This window comes from Symphalangus syndactylus, chromosome 3, assembly GCF_028878055.3.
Source record: "Symphalangus syndactylus isolate Jambi chromosome 3, NHGRI_mSymSyn1-v2.1_pri, whole genome shotgun sequence".
NCBI classification, from domain to species: domain Eukaryota; kingdom Metazoa; phylum Chordata; class Mammalia; order Primates; family Hylobatidae; genus Symphalangus; species Symphalangus syndactylus.
In genome coordinates this window covers 135827358-135854998 of record NC_072425.2, presented here as the reverse complement: position 1 = coordinate 135854998, position 27641 = coordinate 135827358, and the positions used below count along the sequence as shown (strand labels likewise).

The following is a 27641-nucleotide window of genomic DNA, read 5'->3' as shown; positions in this document are numbered from 1 at the left end:
AGATTGAGGTAATGTGTAGGTCTTTTGGAAAGTTTATTTTTGAAGAGGAGACTAAAAGGAAGTAGACAGCACTTTGGGAGGCCGAGGCGGGCGGATTACGAGGTCAGGAGATTGAGACCAGATTGTCTAACATGGTGAAACCCTGTCTCCACTAAAAATACAAAAAAAAATTAGCTGGGCATGGTGGCAGGAGCCTGTAGTCCCAGCTACTCGGGAGGCTGAGGCAGGAGAATGGCGTGAACCCGGGAGGTGGAGCCTGCAGTGAGCCAAGATAGTGCCACTGCACTCCAGTCTGGGCAAAAGAGCGAGACTCCGTCTCAAAAAAAAAAAAAAAAAAAAAAAAAAAACTTAACAATATTTATTTATTTATTTTAATTTTTAGCACATACCACGTTTGGGAAAAAAGAATTTAACACATTTACCATGTATTAGATATCGTGCTAGTCTCTCCACATACGTTGTCTTATTTTAATTATCCAATCCCATTCAATAGATTCCTGAGTTTCTAATATATGTATACAAAATACCTTACTAGATGTTATTGGTGAAAGAAAGATGAACATAGGCTGGGCGGGGTAGCTCGGGCCTATAATCCCAGCACTTCAGGCGGGAGGATTGTTTCAGCCCGGGAGTTTGAGACCAGCCTGAGCAACATAGCGAGCCCCTGTCTCCTTAAAATAAGGCCGGGCACAGTGGCTCATACCTGTAATCCCAGCACTTTGGGAGGCTGAGGTGGGCAAATTACTTGAGGTCAGAAGTTTAAGACCAGCCTGGACAACATGGTGAAACCCCATCTCTACTAAAAATACAAAAATTTGCCAGGTGTGGTGGTAAGCGCCTGTAATCCCGGCTACTTGGGAGGCTGAGCAGGAGAATCGCTTGAAACTGGGAGGTGGAGGTTGCAGTGAGCTGAGATCGAGCCGTTGCACTCCAGCCTGGGCAATAAGAGTGATACTCCATCTCAAAAAAATAAAATAGCCTGGCATGGTGGCTCACACCTATAATCCCAGCACTTTGGGAGACCGAGCCCGAGGCAGGTGGATCACTTGAGGTCAGGAGTTCCAGACCAGCCTGGCCAACACAGTGAAACCCCGTCTCTACTAAAAATACTGACAAAAATTAGCCGGGCATGGTGGTACATGCCTGTAATCCCAGCTACTGGGGAGGCTGAGGCAGGAGAATTGCTTGAACCCAGGAGGCGGAGGTTGCAGTGGGCCAAGATCGCACCATTGCACTCCAGCCTGGGTAAAGAAGTGAGACTCTGTCTCAAAAAAAAATAAATTTAAAACAAAAAATACAAAAATTAGCTGGGCATGGTGGCATGCACCTGTAGTCCTAGTTACTCGGGAGGCTAAGGCAGAAGAATCGCTTGAACTCAGGAGGCAGAGGTTGCAGTGAGCCGAGATCATGCCACTGCACCCCAGCCTGGGCAACGGAGCGAGACTCTGTCTCAAAAAATAATAATAATTAATTAATTAAAATAAAATAAAATTTAAAGATTAGCCAGGCATGGGTGGTGCCTGCCTGTGGTTCCAGCTACTTGGCAGGTTGGGGTGAGACGATAGCTTCAGTCCCAGAGATTGAGGCTGCAGTGAGCCGTGATTGTGCCACTGCATTCCAGCCTGGGCAACAGAGAAAGACCTTGTCTCAAAAAAAGAAAGAAAGATGAACATGACTTTGTTCCTGTCTTCAGTGAGCTTAGAAATAACACATCTTTACAAATGGGTATGATACAAGACTATAAATCCAGTGATTATATAACTTATTGTCCCAATTGGGATAGTTTTGAGGATAAACAGGAGCACTGATAATAATTACCCTAGAAAATCCCAGTGTGTTCTGAAGAAATCTGATTGTATCACCTTAGCAATGAGCAAGCTCAAAGTGATGGGAACACAAGGAGCACTGGGATGAATCAGCAAAGCTCAATGGTAGAAGTGGATTTGAGTTGGACTTGCTGTTGAGGAGGGCAAAGTAATCAACATGTAAACAAAATAATTTCAGATCATTTAATGGGGTACAGAGCGAGGGAGAGGGGCACTACTTTAATATCATCAGGGAAGGCAACTAGGAGGAGGTAACATTTAAGCCGAAACAAATTATGAGAAGAAACAAGAAATTCAAAGACAAAAATATCACAAGAGCTGTCTTATCCCAGCAATGATCAGAAGGTCAGATCACTCATGGGGTTTGGGGCAAGGAGGTTCCAAGGGCCTCCTACTTATTCTGAAGAGAGATGAGGGATCGAAATGTTATCCAGTAGTTAATGGAGAATTACGAAAGACTCTTCAACAGAATAGTGATCTGACTGGGAATACTACTCTGGCATTACTGTACAGGATGGGTTAGAGAGGAAAAGAGGTTGAAGCAGGAAGTCCAGGAAATAGTCTAAGCAAAAGAAAAAAACCCTGGGTTGAGACAGTGGCAGTAAGCATGGAGAAGCAGAGATGGAAGTGATATCCCAGAGCAAGAATGGCCAAGATTTTGCAACGGATGTCACCTAACATAGCGCCTGTCCCTGGGAGCCCTTCAGTGAATACTAGTTCTCCCCTCTTCTCTCATTCAACCTGGAACCAGAGTGAGGGAAGATTGTTTTTGTTTGTTGTTTAGAATGGAGAAAAACTTGGGAACAAATCCAGGTTGAGAGGAAGAAGCAACAGAGAGAGAAACATTTAATAATATTAAAAATATAAAGGAAAGGAGGTAACCAATGGAATATTTTATTTTAAAAAAGGATAGATTAGCCTTACGTAGGAGGTGTGATGCTCTATCTTCCAAGAAAGGAACAAAATGAAGTTTGTCAGGGAGGGAGGTGGAAAGTTTATGAAGCTTCTGTGGATTTATGAAGGTGGAAAGTTTATAAAGCTTCTATTTGATTTGAAGGTAAGCTTATGAATAGAAGAAAAGATCTGGAATGCTGTAGTAAGAAATAATTGTCCTTGAAGAACAATTAAGTGGTTCTCATTCCTGGCTGGACATTAGCATCATCCAGGGAGCCTTAACACACAAAAAAATGACGCCGGACCCCAGCCCCAAGGATTCTGATTTAATTCTCCTGGGATGGGGCCCAGGCACTAGTGGTTTCGTAAGTGCCTCTGTTGACTCTAATGAGCATCCACAATTGAGAACCAGCAGTAAAGGGTTTGTGGAGCAGCAGAAAGGGCTCAGCTGAGGTTCAGAAGCAAGAATTTATTGTTGAACCAATCAGCCTGGTTACAGGACTCTCTCCAGCATCAACATTCCTGGAGCAGAGGCCGTGAAATTAGAGTGTGGCACTTGTTTATTAAGGTTGGTAGGGCACAAAGCTGAAGAGCTGAGAGAATAGAGGCTAGGGAAATAGAATTGAATTGGTCAACCACAGGCTGTAATCTGATAGAATAAGAAGAGGTTCAGACAAAAGTCAATAAAATAACAATAGCAACACCAACTAATTTTTTTGAGTGCCATTTGCCAACTACTAAAATAAGTGATTTATTTCATTTACTTACCCTCATGACACTCCAGGTCCTATTATCCCCATCTTACCCACTTTATTGTTTTGTTTTGTTTTGTTTTGTTTTCCTGAGGCAGAGGTCTCGCTCTGTCGCCCAGGCTGGAGTGCAGTGGTGCCATCTCGGCTCACTGCAAGCTCCGCCTCCAGGGTTCACACCATTCTCCTGCCTCAGCCTCCTGAGTAGCTGGGACTACAGGCGCCCGCCACCATGCCTGGCTAATTTTTCGTATTTTTAGTAGAGATGGGGTTTCACCGTGTTAGCCAGGATGGTCTCGATCATCTGACCTCGTGATCCGCCCGCCTCGGCCTCCCAAAGTGCTGGGATTACAGGCGTGAGCCACCGCGCCTGGCCACCCACTTTATTGTTTTATTTTTTGTAGAGACAGAGTTTCTGTCTGTCGCCCAGGCTGGAGTGCAGTAGCACAGTCATAACTCACTGCAGCCTTGAACTCCTGGGCTCAAGCAATTCTCCTACCTCAGCCTCCTGAATAGCTAGGACAATAGGTGCACACCACCCTGCCCATCTTATTTTTTGTAGAGGCAGGATGTCAATATGTTGCCCAGGCTGACCTTGAACTCCTGGTCGCAAGCGATTCTACTGCATGGGCCTCCGAAGTGCTGAGATTACAGTCCTGACCCATGTGCTGGCCACTTTTTACCCATTTTATAAATGGGAAAATTGAGGTTCAGAAGTTAAGAAATGGCCAGGCGCAGCAGCTCATGCCTGTAATCCTAGCACTTTGGGAAGCCGAGGAGGGTGGATAATTTGAGGTCAGGAGTTTGAGACCAGCTTGGTCTAAATGGTGAAACACCATCTCTACTAAAAATACAAAAATTAGCCGGGTGTGGTGGCACACACCTGTAGTCCCAGCTACTCGGGAGGCTGAGGCAGGAGAATTACTAGAACCTGGGAGGCAGAAGTTGCAGTGAGCCGAGATCACACCAATGCACTCCAGCCCGGGCAACAGAGCAAGACTCCATCTCAAAAAAAAAAAAAAAAAACTGAGTTGAGAAATGTTTCCATGTTTATGGGGTAATGGTTAATAAGTGGCAGAACTGGGATTATGAACCTAAATCTGTCTGACTCCAGAGCCTGAGCCCTGGTTACACAGGAGCAAAGGAATGGGAAAGATAGGAGGATAGGGGCTTGTGGTAATATATCTAGGATTCTGAATGAGATTTAGATAGACCCAGAGGAAAGGAGATGAGAGGGTTTCTAAGGGAAACAATCAGAGGTGAGGGAATGTAACCTCTCAGGAGACCAGAGCAGCAAATGTACAGGGGGAGGAAGAGTAGGAAATCAGACTGGGTAGGCATATTGGCAGTCTCAGTCGGTCTATGGAGTGTAGACTTGACGTAGTAAAAGGAAACTGGGAGCCACGGAGGGGGTAGTTTAGGGTGTGGAGATACGATAAAAAGTAGTCTTTAAAATTCATCAGGCAGATGAAGAGCACGGAGGGTCACTGAGAAGATCTCTGCACTGAAATACTTTTGTCTTCCTTTGTTCCTTCCTTGTCCTGGTAGCCACAGATGTTACACAATCCAACCACGGCACTCAGGACAGAAGAGATTGCCCATTCTTTAGCTATAAATTACATTCCCAGGGCCCAAACCTACAATCACAGTTGTATTTTCAAGAATCAATAAAAGTCTGTGCAGATTGACTAGTGGCAGGAAACCAGGGCTGGACACTTACGATTGTTCAGACTCCTGTCGCTACTCCTGCACAGAAGGTTGTCAGAAGTAGAATCTTGTCACAGGTTCTTCAGTACAAAGGGGGCAGATTACACAAACCAACATCAGGCAGTTCAGCAAGATCGTCAGAGTGTGAACCCCCATCAGTGTTATTCCTTGGCAACTGCCCCTGAACTAACTTGGAAAATACCCAAGGGGAACAAGGTATCTTAGATCAGTACAATGTCAGTTCTTTCTTGATCTCAGTAAGTCCAAGTAAATTTATAACTAAATAGGTGTTTTCCAGATTTCAGTGTCTTTCAGCCACACATATTTTCTTTTCTGTTTCTTTTTTCTTTTCTGTTTTTTTTTTTTTTTTTTTTGAGATGGAGTCTTGTTCTGTTGCCCAGGCTGAAGTGCAGTGGCGTGATCTTGGCTCACTGCAACCTCCGCCTCCTGGATTCAAGCAATTCTCCTGCCTAAGCCTCCCTAGTAGCTGGGACTACAGGTGTGTGCCAAGCCTGGCTATCTTTTTGTATTTTTAGTAGGGACAGGGTTTCACCATGTTAGGCTGGTCTTGATCTCCTGACCTCGTGATCCGCCTGCCTCGGCCTCCCAAAGTGCTGGGATTACAGGTGTGAGCCACTGTGCCTGGCCCAGCCACACATTATTTTCAAATTAATAAATAAGTTGAAATTGCTGGCGTGCAGTCATCTTAGCGAAACTGAAGAGTCAAAATGAATAGCTAGAATTCTCTGGATGATGACCAGAACATATACTATGCTGAGTCCTGATGTGGCCGAAGAACACCGTGAGCTGAGCCAGCTAGCTAGCTTGGTTGTGGTGCGCTGGGAATGGGGGTTATGTTATCTGTGAAAGAGAATACAAATTCTGCAAACTAAACCTGGCAGTTTGGGGAAAACGTGTTTAACTCACCCACTTCCCTCCTCGTTTGTACTATTGCTTTCCTACACTTTTTTTTTTTTGAGACAGAGTCTTACTCTGTCACCCAGGTTGGAGTGCAGTGGTGCAATCTCAGCTCACTGCAACCCCTGCCTCCTGGGTTCAAGCAATTCTCCGCCTCAGCCTCCCAAGTAGCTGAGATTACAGGTTCATGCTGCCACACCCGGCTAATTTTTGTATTTTTAGTAGAGACGCGGTTTCACCATGTTGGCCAGGCTGGTCTCGAACCTCTGACCTCAGGTGATCTGCCCACCTTGGCCTCCCAAAGTGCTGGGATTACAGGTGTGAGTCACCGCGCTGGCCAACTTTCCTACTTTTCAATTTGAGTTTACTCAGGGGTTGGAACATCTATTCCAACAAAATGTGCCTGATGTAATCTCTCAGTGATTAAGCACACCTGCTTAGTATGCATCAACTTCAGCGCAGTATGTGCACCTCTCTGAGGACATCTCTACTAAGCCCTCGGTGACTGATGCTGCTTCACCTTCTTCAGGTGTATAAATTGAAAAGGCAATTTTTACCTGCTATGAAGTCCCAAGAAAACAGGACTTGGCTCCTTGGGCATATTAGCCTTTAGTCTTGCTGGTGACCATCAGATGTTGCTTGAGCATATTTGGAAAATAACTTTGTATGTTGAAATTTTGGAAAATCAAAGTATTATACTGCAAATCACTTGAAAGAGGGCAAATAACAAACTGTAAAGCTTAGCCAGATGTGATATAATCATTTCACTGAAGATATGAAATAGGTAAAACTTTTTTTTCCAGGTAATGAACACATTTGATTGTAATTTGAGTTAAAGTATTATAGTCCCTTTTAAAAAAATAAGCCCAGAATGTTAAAAGTGTGAACTCCATTTCAGCAAGTTGAAAACATTTGGGTATTTAAGATATTATCACAGGTCTGCGTATTCCAGGTTCAACTTACTAGGAATTCTGGATTCTAAATATTTTAAATTGAAGTTAAAGTGAAATTAAGTGTAAATTAATCTGTGATTTTTTTTCATTCTGGTTATTTTTAGGTAAATAAGGTCAGGATGTGAGACTGGTAAATAATATGTGCTGAGATAACCCATTACTGTGATTGAATTCCAGGAGGAAATTGAAGAGGGGTGATGACGCAAAGGTGATTACAGACAACATAAAAACGGCTAATACATGTTGGGAAACCTTTTTTTTCATTTTTTTTTTTTTTTTTTTTTGAGACGGAGTTTTGCTCTTGTTGCCCAGGCTGGAGTGCAATGGCACAATCTTGGCTCACTGCAACCTCTGCCTCCCCGGGTTTAAGGGATTCTCCTGCCTCAGCCTCCCAAGTAGCTGGGATTACAGGCACCTGCCACCACGCCCAGCTATTTTTTTTTCTTTCTTTTTTTTTTTTTTTAGTAGAGACGGGGTTTCACCACGTTGGCTAGGCTGGTGTCTAACTCCTGACCTCAGTCGACCCACCTGCCTCGGGCTCCCAACATGCTGGGATTACAGGCGTGAGCCATCGTGCCCAGCCCAAGTGGGAAACTCTTTACCACAATTAATAGGTGAGTTCATTAGGGATGATAGCACACCCTTCAGAAACCATATTTACTATAGATCACCCACAACTATTACACTCAGTACTAACTAAAAGGCCAGAGGATTGGATTCATATAACTTTTTAAAAAGTACACATATATTTTATAAATATAAGGATATTATTTGCACTAGCAAACAATTTATCTGTATTCCTAAAGTGTCATACAAATGATTCTTGCAAATCTGTTTTAAATAGGGAGAAAACAATGTATTGAGATAGTTGGACTAGACCTATCAACCACTAACACTGAACTTGGAAGAAAAGATCCAAGAGTTCATAGCTTAATTCTAAACCATCTATGCTACTCACTTGAAAACAGAGAAGGGCTGATGTAAATGAGTTGTGAGGGTATCTGACTACTTTAAAAGCAGAATATTTGAAAGTTTTAGCCCTGGAAGGGTTCCTAGGTGAGAAGTGGGCACCTATTTTATATCCTACTTTTGGTTGCCTCCTTGCTTTTGTTTTGTGACCTCAACCAGACTCCTTGTGTAGGTTATAATTTATTTGTGGATGTGAACCCGGGCTCCTTTTGTAGGTTATAGTTTATTTGTGGGTGTGAACCCCCTTCCTTTGCCTGGTTCAATTTCTTCAGTGGTTTAGGAAAGAGACCCCTCCAAGCAGTGGCCTGTTTTAAGTCCGTAGGCCTCTCTTCCTACCACTCACTTCTTGGCCCAACCCCCCGTCACATTCCTCTGCTTGGGAAGATATTGGGGCAAAAAAGGCCTCATACATTTTTTATTAAGAAACCATTTTCTCTCTAGGATGGGCACAAGGTGCAGGGTTATTTCCTTACATTAGTAGATACTTTAAAGCCTGGGCAGGAGACGCCATGCTGTAAATTTAAAATTTAAAAAAAATTTAAGGCGAACCTTCTTTTTAACCTTAAGAATAGTCTTCACTATTCTCCACCACCTGCCCACCGGCTGTGTGGAAATAACGACCACCAAATGAGAACAGGCTATTTACTCAGAGCTGGCAAGAGTCAGCCGCGACCCATCACTTGGTTTAGTAGACTCAGGCAGGCAGGGGAGTGGAAAAGCTTTACATATACTGAAAAAAGGGAGAAACTTCAGGTTGGCTCTGATTGGAGGCTGTTGGCACCGGGAAGTTGGAGGAGGGCTAACTAGAAGCAGGGCTTCTTACGTGATTGGTGTGAGGAGCACATTTGGCTTTCTCTGATTGGCCCAGAGCTGGAAGCAGGGCAAGAAATAGGGAAGCTGCCGGTTAAAGATCAAGTCCTGACCCTTCTGGGCCGATTACTGAAGAGGTTATGGGTAGGAGGTCGTGGGTAGGTTTGGCCATTCTTTGTATATTCAGTCTCTCAATTGGGTGAGACTCAGATTTTGTTTCTCTTGACCTAGTTAGCTTTTAGCTCCAAAGTTTTGTTTAACTTGGAAGAAGACAGCAGTTCTATTATTTCTGTCAAGGATAAACACAGACATTGGGATCTGAAAAGTAATTATGGGAACATACATAAATATATTTATAGTGAGGGTCAGGCAGGAGAGTCACCCTCTGCCTTAAGTTTCTCCATTTCCTTACTGAATTCCTATTTCTATTATAACACGCTTCACTAGCTTCCCTCCGTTTAGTGGAGGGCCCGGCCTCCTTCGCCCCCACTTTCTTGAGTCTTGCCCTTCGAGGGCAGGAGAAGACGGTTGCGCCCTACCAACTCCTCACCTTACAGTCCAGCTTCTCCCCCCATCACCCCGGTGCGCTCTCTCGGTTTGCTACCCTCTCCACCAGGCCTCCCCACTCCACCTGCGCAACGCCCTCAGCTCCGTGCTCTCCGGAGTAATCCCCCTCAGTCGCACTCTCACAGCCCGGACCCTGCCCCCGCCTCACCCCCACTTGTGCCTTCACCTCCCGGTTCCTCCCCGAGAGGTCCCCCAAGATACGCCCTCACAGTCCGGTCCCCCGCCGTCCTCTCCCGGCGCACGCTCAAGTCCGATGCCTTCCCCCCGCAGACCCCCGAGGCGCACCCTCAAGCTCGGTGCCTCTGCCCCCCGCAGGGGCGCCCTCAAGCCTGGTACCGTTCACATGAGGGCCCCTCGGGCGCACCCTCAAGCTCAGTGTACCCCCCCATACCACCCGCAGGCACTCCCTCATGCCCGGAGCCTTCCCCCGCCCAGGCGCACCCTCAAGCCCAGTGCCTTCCCCCACAACCAGCCCCCCAAGGCGCACCCTCAAGCTCAGAGCCTACCCCCCCGCCAGGCGCGCCCTACAGGCCCGCCCCGCCCCACCGCGCCCCCCGCGCGCTCTCTGGAGTCCTCCCTCCTGCCTGGTGCGGCCGCCGGGCCCGGTCGGCTCCCCCTTCCGGCCCCCACACTCAGACACGCGCCCGGCGTCTCCGGGCCGCTAGTTCCGCGCCTTCCTGGATGGAGGCGCGCCCCGAGAGGCTCGGACGCGGCCCCTTAGGCCCGGCATCAGCCTCCCCGGTCAGCAGGAGAAGTCAGGTCAGCTTCCTGTCCCCGAGTAGCTGCCCGGGGGCCAGTTTTCAAAACATATCCTTAGTCATGTAATAAAGAGATGTTCCTCTGGTCTCAACTCCCGATTTTTACTTTGGAGGGGCGAAGGCAGGGCTACCCTTGCCAGCCACCATTTCCCAATCACGTCGCGGCTGTGGAAAAGCAGCCGTCCTAACCCTTCAGAAGGGAACTCGTATTTCCCCCTCGAACTTTTCTCGTCCGTGTGAGAGAAGGGCCCTCCATTTTCTCCTCAGGAGGCTTTCGCGGCCCGGCTTCCTCTCACCATCAGGCCGGGAAGGCAGTGACGCCGCGGCGAATGTAGCCGCGGCGGCCGAGGTTTCGCCATCTTGAGTGGAGGAGGAGCCCCGGTCGCCGCCATGCGGAGAGGCAGGGAAAGAGGGAGGAGGCGGCGGGCGGGCGAACGGGCGAGCGAGGGAGGGGGCAGAGGAGTCGAGTTAGCTCAGCCAGGCGGCGACTTCGGCGGCGCCACGAGAGCGGGCAGCGGAGGAGGTAGGGCTGGAAGGCTGGGGGAGCCGGCGGCGCGGGCCGCTGGCCTCCGCGCCCCTCGGAGCTGGGCGGGGGCGGGGGCGAGAGGAGGCAGTAGCGAGAGGGCCGGGTGGGGGCGGGCGGAGGTTTCCGAGGAGGAAGGAGCGTCCGCCATTTTGGGAGCTTCGAGTCAACAATAAAGGACCGGGGGTGCAGAGCGGGAGTGGCCTCGTTGGTAGGACACGGGCCTGAGTCGCGAGGCTTGGGGTGAGGTGGTGGGGTCGAGGTCAGCAGTGCTGTGGGGGCTGCGGGGAGCCCCCCGGGCCGGCTCTGGGGGACTCTCGGGTGGAGGCCTAAGGCCTGGCCGGGCCTGGGGAGGAAGGCGGGCGGCAGCTGTGTGGGGTGGGGGCGCCTGAGAGGAGGCGAATATGGGAATGTGGTGCGCGGCAGGGTCGGCAGGAGGAACAGGCTAAGTACTCGGAGGAGCTTTATCGAAGATGAGGGAATATGAGGCCGAAGGGGGCGGCAAGGACTTAGGGGGATGATGGTGGAGGTTATAGGGTACGAGGCGGCCCTATAGGGGGCGGCAGGGACATGCTGTATTGGAGGGCTCCGTTTAGAAGCAAACCGGCCGCTGCTTGATTGCGGTAGGCCTTGCAGGTCAATAACAAGAGGGTGTTTATGGAGCCCCCGACTCTTGGAGGAAAGGAGGGGGATTTCTGGGTTGGAGGGTCCCTTTAGGGCCTCCTTGGGGGAGTCCCTATTGTTTGCTACTGATGGAGCTGGTTGCCGGCTCATATTGCGCAGATAGGATTGCAGAGCCCCAACCTTTTGTGTTTATGGTCAGAGGGAGCTGACTTGAAGTGTGTGTGTTTGGGGCGTGGGGTGTGGAGCGGGGTGGGGGGGGCAAGAAATTTCCCTTCAGTTACGGGGCTCCAGTCATTGACTTGTCTCTTTCCCGTATCTCTCTTTTCTTTTCCACAGCCCCCCTTTCCCTTCAGAATAAAACCCAGTCACTCCAACTTGCAGGCAAAGCTTAGAAAAACTGCGCTGCATTTGCAAACAAAAGCTCTTGTTGGCGATGACGATACTGTTTTGGGTGTGAAACTGTCAATTGCTAACTACGATCTGAGAAGTGCTGTAATTAACTCCGCTAGGGGCTCCTCCCAACTAGTCTACGTTTCTTGGTTTTTGTTTTTTGTTTTTTTGAAAGTGTAGAAAGATAACTTGCAAATCTAAATTGGGAAGGGGTAGGAGGAATATTTCTCTGAGAAAAAGCTGCAGTGCAGGTTTCAGTTTAAGAAGGGAGCAGTTATCACATAGTCTCATTTTGGATTTAAGGGTATAGGAGGTCTTACTGTGCATGATGGACAGTAGTGATGATATCGTTCGGTCTTTAGAGGTTGCCCTTTTCATCCTCTTAGTGCTCTGCAAACAGCTAAGTCTCTGTGTGAACTGCGTGATATCGCTGATCATAATATAAAACCGTCAATACAGGAAAGTAGCTGTTAACCATATCTGCTTAAGAGGTTAGAGTTAGAAGTAAACAACTTTGTGTATGTGATAATCAGGACTTGCTTGTGAGCAATTTGTTCTTTTTTTTTTTAAAGGAAGGCATAATCAAGGAGCATTTTCTCATAAATGTTGAGATCTGTTGACTTTAAAATTTTGAGTTTCACATGCCTTGGTGTATGGCAGAAAGAATCAGCACTCGTGAGCTAGTGTATTTTATGTAAGAAATGTAACGGGGTTGCTGGGAGCGGTGGCTCACACGCCTTTAATCCCAGCACTTTGGGAGGCCAAGACAGGCGGATCAATTGAGGTCAGCAGTTCAATACTAGCCTGGCCAACATGGCAAAACCCCATCTCTACTAAAAATAGAAAAAATTTAGCTGTGCGTGGTGGCGGGCACCTGTAATCCTAGCTACTTGGGAGGCTGAGACAGGAGAGTCGTTTTAACCCAGGAGGCGGCGGTTGCAGTGAGCCGAGATTGTGCCACTGCACTCCAACCTGGGCGACAGAGCGAGACTCCGCCTCAAAAAAAAAAAAAAAAAAAGTGTAACGGGGTTAAATCAAAAGCCAACAGAGTAGGGCTTTATTTTCGGGTCTTTGTATATTTTTATTAACTACAATTAAAAGTAAGATTTCAGCCGGGCACGGTGTCTCTCGCCTGTAATCCTAGCACTTTCGGAGGCTAAGGCGGGCAGATCATTTGAGGTCAGGAGTCCAAGACCAGCCTGGCCAACTTGATAACACCCCGTCTCTACTGAAAAATACAAAAGTTAGCCAGACCTATAATCCCACCCAGCTACTTGGGAGGCTAAGGCATGAGGATCGCTTGAACCTGCGAGGTGGAGGTTGCAGTGAGCTGAGATCGGGCCACTGCACTCCACTCTGGGCAACAGAGTGAGATTCTGTCTCCAAAATAATAGGCTGGGCAACTTTGGGAGGCCCAGGAGGGCGGATCACGAGGTCAGGAGATCGAGACCATCTTGGCTAACACGGTGAAACCCCGTCTCTACTAAAAATACAAAAAATTAGCTGGGCATGGTGGCGGGCGCCTGTAGTCCCAGCTACTTGGGAGGCTAAGGCATGAGGATCGCTTGAACCCACATGGTGGAGATTGCAGTGAGCTGAGATCAGGCCACTGCACTCCACCCTGGGCAACAGAGTGAGACTCTGTCTCAAAAATAATAGGCCGGGCGTGGTGGCTCACGCCTATAATCCCAGCACTTTGGGAGGCCGAGGCGGGCGGATCACGAGGTCAGGAGATCAAGACCATCCTGGCTAACACGGTGAAACCCCATCTCTACTAAAAATACGAAAAATTAGCCGGGTGTGGTGACAGGCACCTGTAGTCCCAGCTACTTGGGAGGCTGAGGCAGGAGAATGGTTTCAACCCGGGAGGCAGAGCTTGCAGTGAGCTGAGATCGCGCCAGTGCACTCCAGCCTGGGTGACAGAGTGAGACTACGTATCAAAAATAAATAATAATAATAAATAAAAGTGGCCGGGCGCGGTGGCTCATGCCTGTAATCCCAGCACTTTGGGAGGCCGAGGCGGGTGGATCACCTGAGCTCAGTTGTTCAAGACCACCAGCCTGGCCAACATGTCGAAACCCCGTCTTTACTAAAAATACAAAAATCAGCTGGGCATGGTGCCGCATGCCCGTAATCCCAGCTACTCAGGAGGCTGAGGCAGGAGAATCACTTGAACCCGGGAGGTGGAGGTTGTAGTGAGCTGAGAGTGCGCCATTGCACTCCAGCCCGGGCGACAGTGCAAGACTCTGTCTCAAAAAATACAATAAAAAATAAAAGTAAGATTTCCATTTACGGGATAATTTTAAAATGAGGTTGACCAGTTTTGTGGTTTTTTTTTTTTAAACGGAGTTTTGCTCTTGTCGCCCAGGCTGGAGTACAATGGCGTGATCTGGGCTCATTGCAGCCTCCACCTCCTGGGTTCAAGTGATTCTTCTGCCTCAGCCTCCTAAGTAGCTGAAATTACAGGGCCACCACACCCAGTTAATTTTTGTATTTTAGTGGAACGGAGTTTCACCATGTTGGTCAGGTGGTCTTGAACTCCTGGCCTCCGGTGATCCACCAGCCTTGGCCTCCCAAAGTGTTGTGATTACAGGCGTGAGCTACCATGCCTATCCTACCAGTTCTTTTTTTTTTTTTTTTTTTTTAGTATTAATTAGCTTTACTACTCTGGGTTTCTTGGAAAGTTTTCTTAAAATTACTAGTGTGTTTAGTCTGACACAGATTTTTTTTTAAACAGGAATTTTCCTGTTTTTTTTTTAATTCTATTTAAAGTTAGAATAGTTATTAGCTACGTTTGTTATAAATGAATAAAATTATTAGCGTCATCTTGTTTTTGTCAATTTCAAAATAAGAAATCATTTATACAAATTTGTGTATATCATCTGTCCTTGGGATCATTACTTGCTGGATACATTATGGCAGAAATACACTATTCTCTTGACTGCTTCATTTATTGTTTTAAAGGACGAAAAGGAAAAAAGAAAATACATTTTTCTTCATAAAGTTTTTTGTTGTTTTTTGAGACAAGGTCTCTGTCGCCTGGCTCACTGCAGCCTCCGTCTGCCAGGTTCAAGCGATTCTCGTGCTTCAGCCTCCCAAGTAGCTGGGACTCCATTACAGGTGTGCACCACCACGCCCAACTAAATTTTTTTTTTCGTTTGTTTGTTTTTGTTTTTGAGACGGAGTCTGGCTCTGTTGCTCAGGCTAGAGTGCAGTGGCACAATCTTGCCTCACTGCAACCTCCGCCTCCTGGGTTCAAGCAGTTCTCTGCCTCAGCCTCCCGAGTAGCTGGAATTACAGGCGTCCGCCACCACACCTGGCTAATTTTTGTATTTTTAGTAGAGGCAGGGTTTCACCATCTTGGCCAGGCGGATCTTGAACTCCTGACCTCATGATCCATCCTCCTCGGCCTCCCAAAGTGCTGGGATTACAGGCATGACCCACCGCACCCGGCCTAAATTTTGTATTTTTAGTAGAGATGGGGTTTCGCTATGTTGTCCAGGCTGGTCTCTAACTCCTTACCTCAAGTGATGGCCCGCATTGGCCTCTCAAAGTGCTGCGATTACAGGCCTGAGCCACCAACACCCAGCCCATAAAGTTTAATAGTTGAAATTCATAAGGGCACAAAAGTGTTTTTTTCTGGAAGTGTGAAGTTCAAGTCAAAAGCTCACTTAAATCTATAAGGACTCTCGGTTGCTATTAGAAGTAGAAGAAAATTAATGAATTGTCTTGTTTAAATTGTGTGATACTTCAGTGAGTTGTAATGCAATTAAGTATAATGAATCATTGACTTTTAGAGATGTCAGAGACTTAGAATTCATGGGGAGGAAACTGAAGAGAAGAGATTGTCATTGACAAGTAGTGCTAATTTACTAGTCTCTTTCTACGTAATCTTCTCTGGATTGCTTTGAATTAACAATTTTAAATGTTTGAGATTGGCCTCATTGTGTTTTTGAGATAGTTCAAAGTTGTGTCTTTCCTAGCTTGGCTCGTGATTTGGTCTAAGTGTAGCTGTATTATTAATTCTTTAATAGAAAAGATGAGAGTTCTTTTAAAGGGGTTCTTTTAAAAAGGAAACAAAGTTTTTCTGTTGTGTTTGCTAATTTAATTTTGTTTGTTTGTTTCAGATTGACGTGAGTGAATTCAGATATAACTCAAGCTTGTTAGAGGGCTTTTTAAAAATAAAAAGTTGATTCCGTGCAAGAGAGCAAGTTACTGCTGCTTACCGTTCAGAGACTTACAGGTGCTTGCCTGCATTGCAATAAAGGACTCATTTATTGAGCAAGACTTATATTTATCTCTTCATTTTGGAGAGCCTAATAAACTGTTATTACAGTTTCTCTACTGACTTTCAAAAGTTTTGAAGTTTGAAAGACCTTTGCAACTAAAACAGCATGAGCACGGCCAGAACAGAGAACCCTGTTATAATGGGTCTGTCCAGTCAAAATGGTCAGCTGAGAGGCCCTGTGAAACCCACTGGTGGCCCTGGAGGAGGGGGCACACAGACACAGCAACAGATGAACCAGCTGAAAAACACCAACACAATCAATAATGGCACTCAGCAGCAAGCACAGAGTATGACCACCACTATTAAGTAAGTGTTAGAGTAAATGATAAACACTCGTGGGGAACCAAGATTTTTGTTACTTTGGTGTTGACTATTAATACTTATGCCTTAATTTAACCATTTTGATTCCAAATAGAGGACAGATGACTTTGTTTTATGGCCAGTAGGTATTTGCAATAGAATAATGTATTTGTGCCATAATTTGTTCAGCAAGTAGTCATCCTAAGGTCAGATGATACGCACAAATTTTGTATAAATGGTTTTTGGAAACATTTCTGGCTTTCATAATTAGTGTAAAAGTTATTAGCTTAGTTTGTTATAGATGAATAAAATTATTAGTCATCTTGTTTTTGTCAGTATAGTTTTTTTAGTGTTTACGACTGCACCTTACCCTTGTTAAACAGCAGATAAAGCCAACTTTACGTACTAAATTTAAAGACTCAGTCTGAGTCTTTAGAGTCTTTAAAGACTTGCTCAGCCTTCTGAACTCCAAGCATTATTCACTCAGAAAATTTTCTCATAACTTTTTTTAGCTTATGGAACTTAGCTTTTTTACTTCAAAAAAAAAAAAAAAGTTGGCTGGTTGAGGCGACTCACGCCTGTAATCCTTGTACTTTGGGGAGGCCAGTGTGGGAGGATCACTTGAGTCCAGGAGTTTGAGACTAGCCTAGGCAACATAATGAGACTCTGTCTCTACCCAAAAAAAAAAAAAAAAATTAAAATTTTTCCCTCCTTTTACATATAAAAAGAGAACTAAGAATTTTGAACTCACAGAACACAGTTCTGAACAGTCTTAGAAACCTTTCGTTAACCTTAAAATTGAAGAGCCTCCTCTTACTAGAGGATATTTTTCTTTTAAAGCTGAAAGTGTGTAGGCTGTTACTTTTAAGTGCGTACTTTAAACTACAGTATTTGAATGGTAACCATCACTTTAAAGATTCAGTTATAGGAAATTAACATTTAAGATACTTGACTCTGATTGATGTTTGGCTTTTGTTAAGAACTTGCCATATAGGGCCGGGTGTGGTGGCACAGGCCTGTAATCCAAACACGATGGGAGGCCAAGGCAGGCAGATCACCTGAGGTCGGGAGTTCGAGACCAGCCTGATAAACATGGAGAAACCTTGTCTCTATAAAAATAAACCCCGTCTCTACTAAAAGTACAAAATTAGCTGGGCATGGTGGCACATGCCTATAATGCTACTCGGGAGGCTAAGGCAGGAGCACTTGAACCCGGGAGGCGGAGGTTGCAGTGAGCCGAGATTGCACCATTGCACTCCAGCCTGGGCAACAAGAGCGAAACTCCATCTCAAAAAAAAAAAAAAAAAGGCCAGGTGCGGTAGCTCACGCCTGTAATCCCAGCACTTTGGGAGGCTGAGGCAGGTAGATCATGAGGTCAAGAGTTCGAGGCCAGCCTGACCAACATGGTGAAACCCTGTCTTTACTAAAAATACAAAAATATAGCTGGGCGTGATGGCACGCGCCTGTAATCCCAGCTACTCAGGAGGCTGAGGCAGGAGAATCACTTGAACCCGGGAGGTGGAGGTTGCAGAGAGCCAAGATCGTGTCACTGCACTCCAGCCTGGGCAACAGAGAAATACACGGTCTCAAAAAAAAACTTGCCATATAAAATAATTTAATCCTAGGAATCTTTATAAGATGTTGACACTGGGTTACTGAACTGAGGTATATGTTTTATTACAACCTAGATCTTTTCACTTCCTACAGAAAAATAGCTTATACAAGCTACCAGACTGTCATATAGTTACCGTATGTGGTTCACTAGGACCTCTAAGAACTAATTTTCAGCAGAATTGGTTAGGTCTTTGGGAGAATTGGTATTAGTGTATATTCCGTTATTTTTAAGGTGAATGCTTTAATTGGTATAGAAATGAATACTACTTCAGTTGTAGTTTGTCTTGACAGAATGTAAGTAGGTTAGCAAAATTTAGACTTTTTAATTTTTTTTATAACTTTCTTTTTTTTTTGAGAGAGGGTCTCACTTTGTTGCCCAGGCTGGAGTATGGTGGCACGATCATGGCTCACTGCAGCCTCAACTTCCCAGGCTCAAGTGATCCTCCTGCCTCAGCCCTACAAATAGTGGGGACTACTGGCATGCGCCAGTAGTGACGGGGTTTTGTCATGTTGCCCAGGCTGGTCTGGGACTCCTGAGCTCAAGTGATCTGCCCACCTCGACCTCTCACAGTGCTGGGATTACACATGTGAGCCACTGCGCCCAGACTTTTTAAAATTTATTTATTTATTTATTTGAGATGGACTCTCACTCACTCTGTTGCCCAGGCTGGAGTACAATGGTGTGATCTCGACTCACTGCAACCTCCACCTTCCGGATTCAAGCCATTCTCCTGCCACTGCCTCCCAAGTAGCTGGGATTACAGGTGTCCACCATCACGTCTGGCTAATTTTTGTATTTTTAGTAGAGAGGAGATTTCATCATGTTGGCCAGGCTAGCCTTGAATTCCTGACCTCAGGTGATCTGCCCGCCTTGGCCTCCCAGAGTGCTGGGATTACAGGCGTGAGCCACTGCACCTGGCCTATGAGAATATTTTCTATTTAAAAAATTCTGGGGCTGGGTATGATGGCTCATGCCGTTCCTCCCATCACTTTGGGAGGCTGAGGTGGGAGGATCACTTGAGGCCAGGAGTTTGAGACTAACCTGGGCAACATAGCAAGACCCTGTCTCTACAAATAATAAAGGCTGCAGTGAGCTGTGATCGCACCACTGCACTCAAGCCTGGGTGACAGGGTAAGATCCCATCTCAAAAAAATAAAAAATAAATTCTGATTTGGGGACAACAGTGGGTTTTGATTTTTCTTTTCTGGTTTTCCTACGATTAATGATTTCTTTTCAGTTCTGTCGGTTCTTCAAATCTCATTTTCTGTGCCCTCTCTTCCATGAAGTCCTCTAGATCCCATCGAGTGTCTCAGAACGCTTCTAATACTTAACCTCTGTCACTTACTTTCTCATTTTAAATAGTTTTTTCATCTCATAAGATTATAAATTTCTTGTGGTCAGGTTTTGCATTGTATCTTATGCATTATTATTTACTATTTTGTTGAATTCGACACTATGTCAAACTGACATTTTTAAATCAGAAACTTTGATGATACAGGCTTAGATGAAAGGCTTTAGTAGGCCGGGTGCAGTGGCTCGTGCCTATAATCCCAGCACTTTAGGAGGCCAAGGCAGGAGGATCACGAGGTCAGGAGTTCGAGACCCTGAATCCCCGTCTGTACTAAAAATACAAAAACTAGCCGGGTGTGGTGGCAGCTGTAATCCCAGCTGCTCTGGAGGCTGAGGCAGGAGAATTGCTTGAACCCCTGGAGGTGGAGGTTGCAGTGAGCCGAGATGATGCCATTGCACTCTAGCCTGGGTGACAGAGCAAGACTCCATCTCAGAAAAGAGAAAAAAAAAAGGCTTTAGTATAGTAGTAGTCTTGGAATTGGTAGCAAAAAGTTACCAATGTTAGAGTATTTGCATTATGTAGGACCTAGTTTTAAGTAAAATAAGTGGTCTTTTTTTCTATGAATGGAGCATTTGAGATGTTTTGGGGACTCTGGTTATGTAAGAACAGCTGCAGTGAAAACTTTTTCAAAGATGTCACAGTTAAATGCTTTGTCTGCAGATGTTCTCTGATCTTTTTTTTTTTTTTTAGATGCTTTGAGTATTTATTACTTGAGGTTTTTACCTGGCCAAAAAGAGAGTTTATTTATATTCTCCTTGTTTTTATTCTCTTTCATGGTTTCTAGCATTTCCAATTAAAAAAAAAAAAAGATTAAGAGATGCTCATTGGCTAATACTGTGCTATTATTTTGCCAGGCACTGTGCTGAGTGCATTACATCAATTATTTGATGTAACTGTTAACCTATTTTGTTTTATTTATTTATTTGGGACGGAGTCTTGCTCTGTTGCAGGATCTTGGCTCCCGGGTTCAAGCGATTCCCCTGCCTCAGCCTCCTGAGTAGCTGGGATTGCAGGCACATGCCACCATGCCTGGCTAATTTTTGTATTTTTAGTAGAGACTGGGTTTTACCATATTGGCCAGACTACTCTCGAACTCCTGACCTCAGGTGATCTGCTTGCCTCGGCCTCCCAAAGTGTTGGGATTACAGGCGTGAGCGACGGTGCCCAGCTTATTTATTTTTGAGACAGAGTCTCCCTCTGTCACTCAGGCTGGAGTGCAGTGTTGTGAGCTTGGCTCACTGCAGTGTCCGCCTCCCAGGTTCAAGTGATTCCCCTGCCTCAGCCTCCTGAGTAGCTGGGACTACATTTGTGTTCCACCATGCCTGGCTAAGTTTTGTATTTTTAGTAGAGATGGGGTTTCACCATATTGGCCAGGCTGGTCTCGAACTCCTGACCTCAAGTGATCTGCCCGCCTCGGCCTCCCAAAGTGCTGGGATTACCGGTGTGAGCCATCACGCCTGGCCTGTTAACCTATTTTAAAAATGAGAATAGCCGGCCATGGTGGCTCACACCTGTAATTCTAGCACTTTGGGAGGCCAAGGCAGGTGGATTGCTTGAGCCCAGGAGTTATATAAGATATATAAAATCTTAACAGACCGGGCGCGGTGGCTCACGCTTGTAATCTCAGCACTTTGGGAGGCCGAGGCAGGCGGATCACGAGGTCAGGAGATCGAGACCACGGTGAAGCCCTGTCTCTACTAAAAATACAAAAAAATTAGCCGGGCGTGGTGGTGGGAGCCTGTAGTCCCAGCTACTCGGAGAGGCTGAGGCAGGAGAATGGCGTGAACCCGGGAGGCGGAGCTTGCAGTGAGCCGAGATTGTGCCACTGCACTCCAGCCTGGGCGACAGAGCAAGACTCCGTCTCAAAAAAAAAAAAAAAAAAGATATATAAAATCTTACAGTTTTTGAATGTTGAGAACTAATTTAAACTCATTTAAATTAAAACACGCTGTGTAGGTCAAACAAAACACCTTTTGACAACAGTTACGCTGTATACAATACTGCTTAAGAGGATGGATGCCTTAATCCCTTCTGTTCTTGATTTTTTTATCCTCCTGAGATTCTCTATAAGAACACTTTTTCTAAAGTTGCTTAATTATCTTGTTAGATTTATTAAATGGAATATATTAAACTTACTGTGCTTTTTAAAACTCAATTATAATTGAGATGAATCATCTTTGATAGGATGCTATGAATTTTGATACTTCAAGTTTACTGTATTCTCTCTAGACCTGGTGATGACTGGAAAAAGACTTTAAAACTCCCTCCAAAGGATCTAAGAATCAAAACTTCGGTAAGTTGGTTGTAAAATACAAGTAGAATAATGGTGGGGAACTAGAAGTGAAGTACAGCTGTCCCTCGGTATCTGGAGGGAATTGGTTTCAGGACCATAACACCACTGCCACCCTCCTCCTCCTCCAACCCAGTAAGATAGATATTCAGGCTATGTATTCCCATTTTGTGGATGAGAAAACAAAAGTTCAGAGCAGTTAGTTCTCTTAGCCTATTGTTTTCAGCCAGGGAGAATTTTTGTCCCCCAGGGGGCATTTAGCAATTTGTAGAAACATTTTTGCTTATCATCAATAGGGGGGAAGCTAAAGGACAGCCCTTTACAACAAAGAATTTTGTGGCCCAAAGTGTCAGTAGTGCTGAGCTTGAGAAATTTGATTTAGCCAAAGATATATGTAGCTCATGAGTGGTAGAGGTGGGATTTAACTTCGTATCTTGTGATTTGCAATTCACGGCATGATATTTGTGTAAAAAAGTAACACTATCCCACCAGTCCTTAGGAGACTGTGACCAAGGGCCAGGCACAGTGGCTCTTGCCTGTATTCCCAGCACTTTGGGAGGCCGAGGCAGTGATTCCACCTGAGGTCAGGAGTTCGAGACCAGCCTGGCCAACATGTTGAAACCCTGTCTCTACTAAAAATACAAAAATTAGTCGGGTGTGGTAGCAGGCGCCTGTAATCCAGCTGCTCAGGAGGCTGAGACAGGAGAATCACTTGAACCTGGGAGGCAGAGGTTGCAGTGAGCCGAGATTGAGCCACTGCACTGCAGCCTGGGCGACACAGCGAGACTCCATCTCTCAAAAAAAAAAAAAGAAGGCTATGACCAAGTGCTCTTTCCCCAAAACCATAGTTTTTTAAGTAGCTTGTGTGTCGAAGCAGGGATGGTAGTTTTTATTCAGGAAAAGTTGAAATACAGATTAAAAGAAGTAATCTGCATATATTTATATTTAAGATTGGGCAGGTAAAGTACTAAAGTCAGATAAGTTTTCTTCCTTTTTTTTTTTTTTTTTTTTTTTTTTTTTTTTTTTTTTTTTTTTTTTTTTTTTTTGAGATAAAGGAGATAGAGTCTGGCTCTGTCCCCCCAGGCTGTGCAGTGGGTGCGATCTCACCTCACTGCAACTTCCATCTCCTGGGTTCAAGCGATTCTCCTGCCTCAGCCTCCCAAGTAGCTGCAGCTACAGGTGTGCGCCACCACCCTGGCAAATTTTTTGTATTTTTCGTAGAGATGGAGTTTCACCATGTTGGCCAGGCTGGTCTTGAACTTCTGACCTCAGGTGATCTGCCCGTCTTGGCCTCTGAAAGTGCTGGGATTACAGGCATGAGCCACCATGCCTGGCCCAGATAAATTTTCTTAAACACAGATAAATTTACCAAAGGACACCAAATTTACCAACAGTGTTATTTATTCTTTTATTGTTCCTTTTGTTTGTTTGACTAGGATGTGACCTCCACAAAAGGAAATGAGTTTGAAGATTACTGTTTGAAACGGGAGTTACTGATGGGAATTTTTGAAATGGGCTGGGAAAAGCCATCTCCTATTCAGGTATGTTAACCCTTTTTATCACATATATGAGGTTATGTGCCAATCATTAAACAGTTTTCTTTTTGCTCTGCAGAAGTGGTTTAGTGAACTAACATTTCTCTCTCATGTATACACACTTTTTCTGAAATTTTTAAGGGTAAATTAGAAAATCATGGCCTTTACAACTCTAAATATTTCAGTGTGTATTTCTTAAGAATAGGATATTCTCTTACGTAACCACAATACAGTTACCTTCAATTAACGTTGATAAAATACTTATATCTCATCTGTCATTCTAATTATTAATGGACCCAAACATGTCCTTTATAGCAGTTTTTTTTCTTCTATACAGGATCCAGTCTAGGGTCAGGTATTATTTGTAGTTATGTCTTTTTTAGTCATTAGCATTTCCCTAGTGTTTTTTCTTCTTTTTATGATGTCAACATATTAAAAATACAGCCTACAACCCCTTCCCCCCATCCCTCTTTTTTTTTTTTTTTTTTTTTTGAGACAGGGTCTTACCCTGTCACCCAGGCTGGAGTTCAGTGGCCTGATCTCGGCTCACTGCAGCCTTGACCTTCTGGGCTCAAGTGATCCTCCTGCATCAGCCTCCTAGTAGCTGGGACTACAGGCGTGTGCCACAACACCCGGCTAATTTTTGTATTTTTTTGTAGGGATGGGGTTTTGCCATGTTACCCAGGCTGATTAAAACTCCTGGGTTCGCCATAGTGCTAGGATTACAGACATTAGCCACCATGCCTGGCCTCCTTTTTTTTTTTATTAATATTACATTTCCTGTTTTGGGATTTTGTGATATTCCCAAGTGTTAGATTCAAGGTAGGCTTTCTCAGCCCGAATAATGCAGAAATCATATTATGGCCTTCTCAGGGTATCATGTTTGAAGGTGTGCCTAGTGTCCATTTATTCTTCTTTGGTGATGTTAATTTTGATTACCCCGTCAAGGTGTTGTGTGGTTTTTCCATTCTATAATTACTCCTCTTTCCCCTCTCCCTTGAGATGAATAAGCAATCTAGGGTGCATTTTAAGACCATACAAATACAATAATACTATGGCCACCCACCTCCTCCAACCCAGTAAGATAGATGTTCAGGCTAGGTATTATCCCCATTTTGTGGATGAGAAAACAAAAGTTCAGGGCAGTTAGTTCTCTTAGCGTATTGTTTTCAACCAGGGAGAATTTTTGTCCCCCAGGGGACATTTAGCAATTTGTAGAAACATTTTTGATTATCATCAATGGGGGGATGCTAAAGGACAGCCCCTTACAACAGAGAATTTTGTGGCCCAAAATGTCAGTAATGCTGAGCTTGAGAAACTTGACTTAGCCAAAGATACTTATAGCTCATGAGTGATAGAGGTGGGATTTAACTTCATATCTTGTGATTTGCAATTCATGGCATGATACTTGTTTAAAAAAGTAACAAAATTTCCCCCCTAGTTTTAGCACCCATTGGTGATTCTTGCTTGATCTCATCTCTGCTCTGATGGGTTACGATGACTTTCCAATTCTAGCACTCCCTCTGTATTTGCCCCTATAAAGAAGAAACTTCCCTTCCCCTCATCCATATATATCTGTTATCAGTATGGACTTACACTCACTGTTTTTTCAATTTTTTTTATTATTCTAAAAATATCCTAGATCTGGCCAGTGTAAGCTCTTTCAGCCTGGTTCCTATGTTTTTATGATGTGTCCGCTTCATTTTTCTTGAGTACTTTCTTGCCTTTTTTTTTTTTTTCCTCTTTTTTGAGACGGAGTCTAGCTCTGTCAGAGAGGCTGGAGTGCAGTGGCATGATCTTGGCTCACCGCAGCCTTCCCATCCTGGGTTCAAGCAATTCTTGTATCTCAGCCTCCCCAGTAGCTGGAATTACAGATTTGTGCTACCACACCTAGCTAATTTTTGTATTTTTAGTAGAGACAAGGTTTCACCTTGTAGGCCAGGCTGGTCTCGAACTCCTGACCTCAAATGATCACCCACCTTGGCTTCCCAAAGTGCTGGGATTATAGATGTGAGCCATCGCACCCAGCCCCTTTCTTGCTTTTTGACATAACATGATGCAGGCTTATCTTGTACCTATCCTGGCCCAGCATTGGCATACAAGGATCCTTGATTCTTTTTTTTTTTTTTTTTTTTTTTTTGAGACGGAGTCTTGCTCTGTCACCCAGGCTGGAGTGCAGTGGCACAATCTCGGCTCACTGCAAACTCCGCCTCCCGGGTTCACGCCATTCTCCTGCCTCAGCCTCTCCGAGTAGCTGGGACTACAGGCGCCCGCCACCACGCCCGGCTAATTTTTTGTATTTTTAGTAGAGACGGGGTTTCACCGTGGTCTCGATCTCCTGACCTCGTGATCCGCCCGCCTCGGCCTCCCAAAGTGCTGGGATTACAAGCGTGAGCCACCGCGCCCGGCCCCTTGATTCTTTTTAGTCTGGAGTAGTATTAGGGACCAAGACCCAGGCATTAGGTACCCTATTTACTACTTGGTCCTTTCAGTGGAAAGAGCAAGGAAATAAATGCATGTATATACATATCCACACACGCACGCGTACACATAAATATACACGTACGTATGAACATGCATTATATATAGGCCAGTTTGATAAATGATGACAACAGACATACTTAAATTGATGAAATGATTGAATTCAGGCTGTGCTAAGGACAAACCCTGTGACATCACTGAGTACTTTTTCATTGAGCCAACATCTGTGGAGTGACCTAGAAAGTGTTTGGCCTTGGGAATTCTATGATGAATAAGACAGATATATGGTTCCTGTCTTATAGTCTGGAAAGGACAGCTAATTGTACAAATAATTCACTGTAATATGATGAGTACCTTTCTAGTTGGAATTGCGTATGTATGTAGTCATTAGAGGAAGATGGGACAACCTGGAAGAATTGAGCCGTGTTCCAAGCAGAGAACGCTAGGTAACGGTTGCCCGGAGTTGAGAGTGTGCTTTTGGCTGGATAAAGTGTCAAAACAAGGATATGCATCATCAGAGGGGTAATTTGGGTGTAGGTATTAGAAATACCTAGGAATCTACTATGATGTAGTTCATGTTAATCCATTTTATCTACACTGAAGTCTTTTTTTTTTTTGAGACAGAGCCTTACTCTTGCCAGGCTGGAGTGCAGTGGCGCTACGTCCACTCACTGCAGTCTCTGCCTCCCGGGTTCAAGCAATTCCCCTGCCTCAGCCTCCCGAGTAGCGGGGACTACAGGCGTGCGCCACAGCACCCGGCTAATTTTTTGTGTTTTAGTAGAGATGGGGTTTCACCATGTTAGCCAGGATGGTCTCGATCTCCTGACTTTGTGATCTGCCTGCCTCAGCCTCCCAAAGTGTTGGGATTACAGGCGTGAGCCACCGCGCCTGGCCCACTGAAGTCTTATGAGAGTTCCTTTACAGTAGGAACTGCATCATTCAACTTTTATCTCTAGTACTTAGCATGGTGCCTGTGCTTATTTAGCGTGCTTTGATGAAACTTAGGTAACTCATGTCTGCAGGTGAACGTGGTGTAGGGAACTGCCCAGATTGAATCCCAGCTCTACTCCTTCATAAACTGGTTATTTGGGATCTATAAGTCTTGGACTCCTCACCTATATAATTGAGGTAATAGTATAATACCATAGGGTTGTTGTAAAGATTAAGTGAGATAATTCAAATGCTTAGTACAATGCCTAGTACGTGATAAATGCTCAAAAAATGTTATGGGTTATTTTATATAATAGCTTCAAAAAAGGAAATTAGTTAATTTAGGAGACATAATTGTTTTAAATTTGTTTTAAAGAGACTGAGTCTTGCTAAGTTGCCTGGGCTGGAGTGCAGTGTCAGGATCCTAGCTCACTGCAGCCTCAAACTCCTGGGCTCACGTGATACTCCTGCCTCAGCCTCCTGAGTAAGGATGATAGTGTAGTACCAGCACACCCGGCTACTTTATTTTATTATTATTATTATTTTTTTTGGTAGAGTGAAGGTTTTGCCATGTTGACGAGGCTGGTCTTGACCTGGGCTCAAGCAATCCTCCTGCCTTGGCTTCCCAGCATGCCAGAATTATAGATGTGAGCTACTGCACTTAGCCCAGTCCTCATTCTTAATAGATATTTGCTGACTTTTATTTCTTATCTTGTATTAAAATTTAAAATTAACTTTGTTACTTGTACTCTTAGTGTTGTTATAGCATATAGGCAATTAACTCTTCAGCCACTTAACCAATCTGACATCCAGCTTTTTGTGTAAAGTAGAAATAAGTACTCTTCCTCACAGAATTTTTATTGTTAAGATCAAATGTAGTGTATAACCAAAGTATTTTGAAATAGCAAGGTATTATATGAGTATATTGTTTTAGATACTCAGGGTCACCACTTGTATTGCCCTTTTCTTTCCTATTGTTTTGTCCTGGGGATCCATGGAAAGCACAAGATTATGTGTTTCTTAGAATCGCTCAGAGTAACAAGTCATGAATATTAGGATTTTAGAACCGAAACAAAATTTACAGATCCCCTAGTAAAAAAAATTTTTTAATTTTTATTTTCATAGGTTTTTTGGGGAACAGGTGGTGTTTGGTTACATGAGTA

At 44.7% G+C, this 27641-nt stretch overlaps 1 protein-coding gene across 11 annotated transcripts in view; it reads left to right on the top strand.

Annotated features, from left to right (window-relative positions):
• Positions 1–9947: 9947 nt before the first annotated feature.
• Positions 9948–27641, top strand: part of DDX6 (DEAD-box helicase 6) — a 45925-nt gene continuing 28231 nt past the window's right edge. For 3 of the 11 annotated variants that reach the window (XM_063636569.1, XM_063636575.1, XM_063636573.1), the window contains exons 1-4: positions 10607–10674; positions 15816–16282; positions 21472–21535; positions 22969–23073. In XM_063636569.1, the coding sequence (XP_063492639.1) occupies positions 16083–16282; positions 21472–21535; positions 22969–23073 (369 nt within the window). In that variant the 5' untranslated portion in view covers positions 10607–10674; positions 15816–16082. Of the gene's footprint in view, positions 10153–10542; positions 10675–10788; positions 10918–15815; positions 16283–21471; positions 21536–22968; positions 23074–27641 lie in introns of those variants that run through there. The other 8 variants (XM_063636568.1, XM_063636574.1, XM_063636570.1 and 5 more) reach the window with 7 other exon arrangements.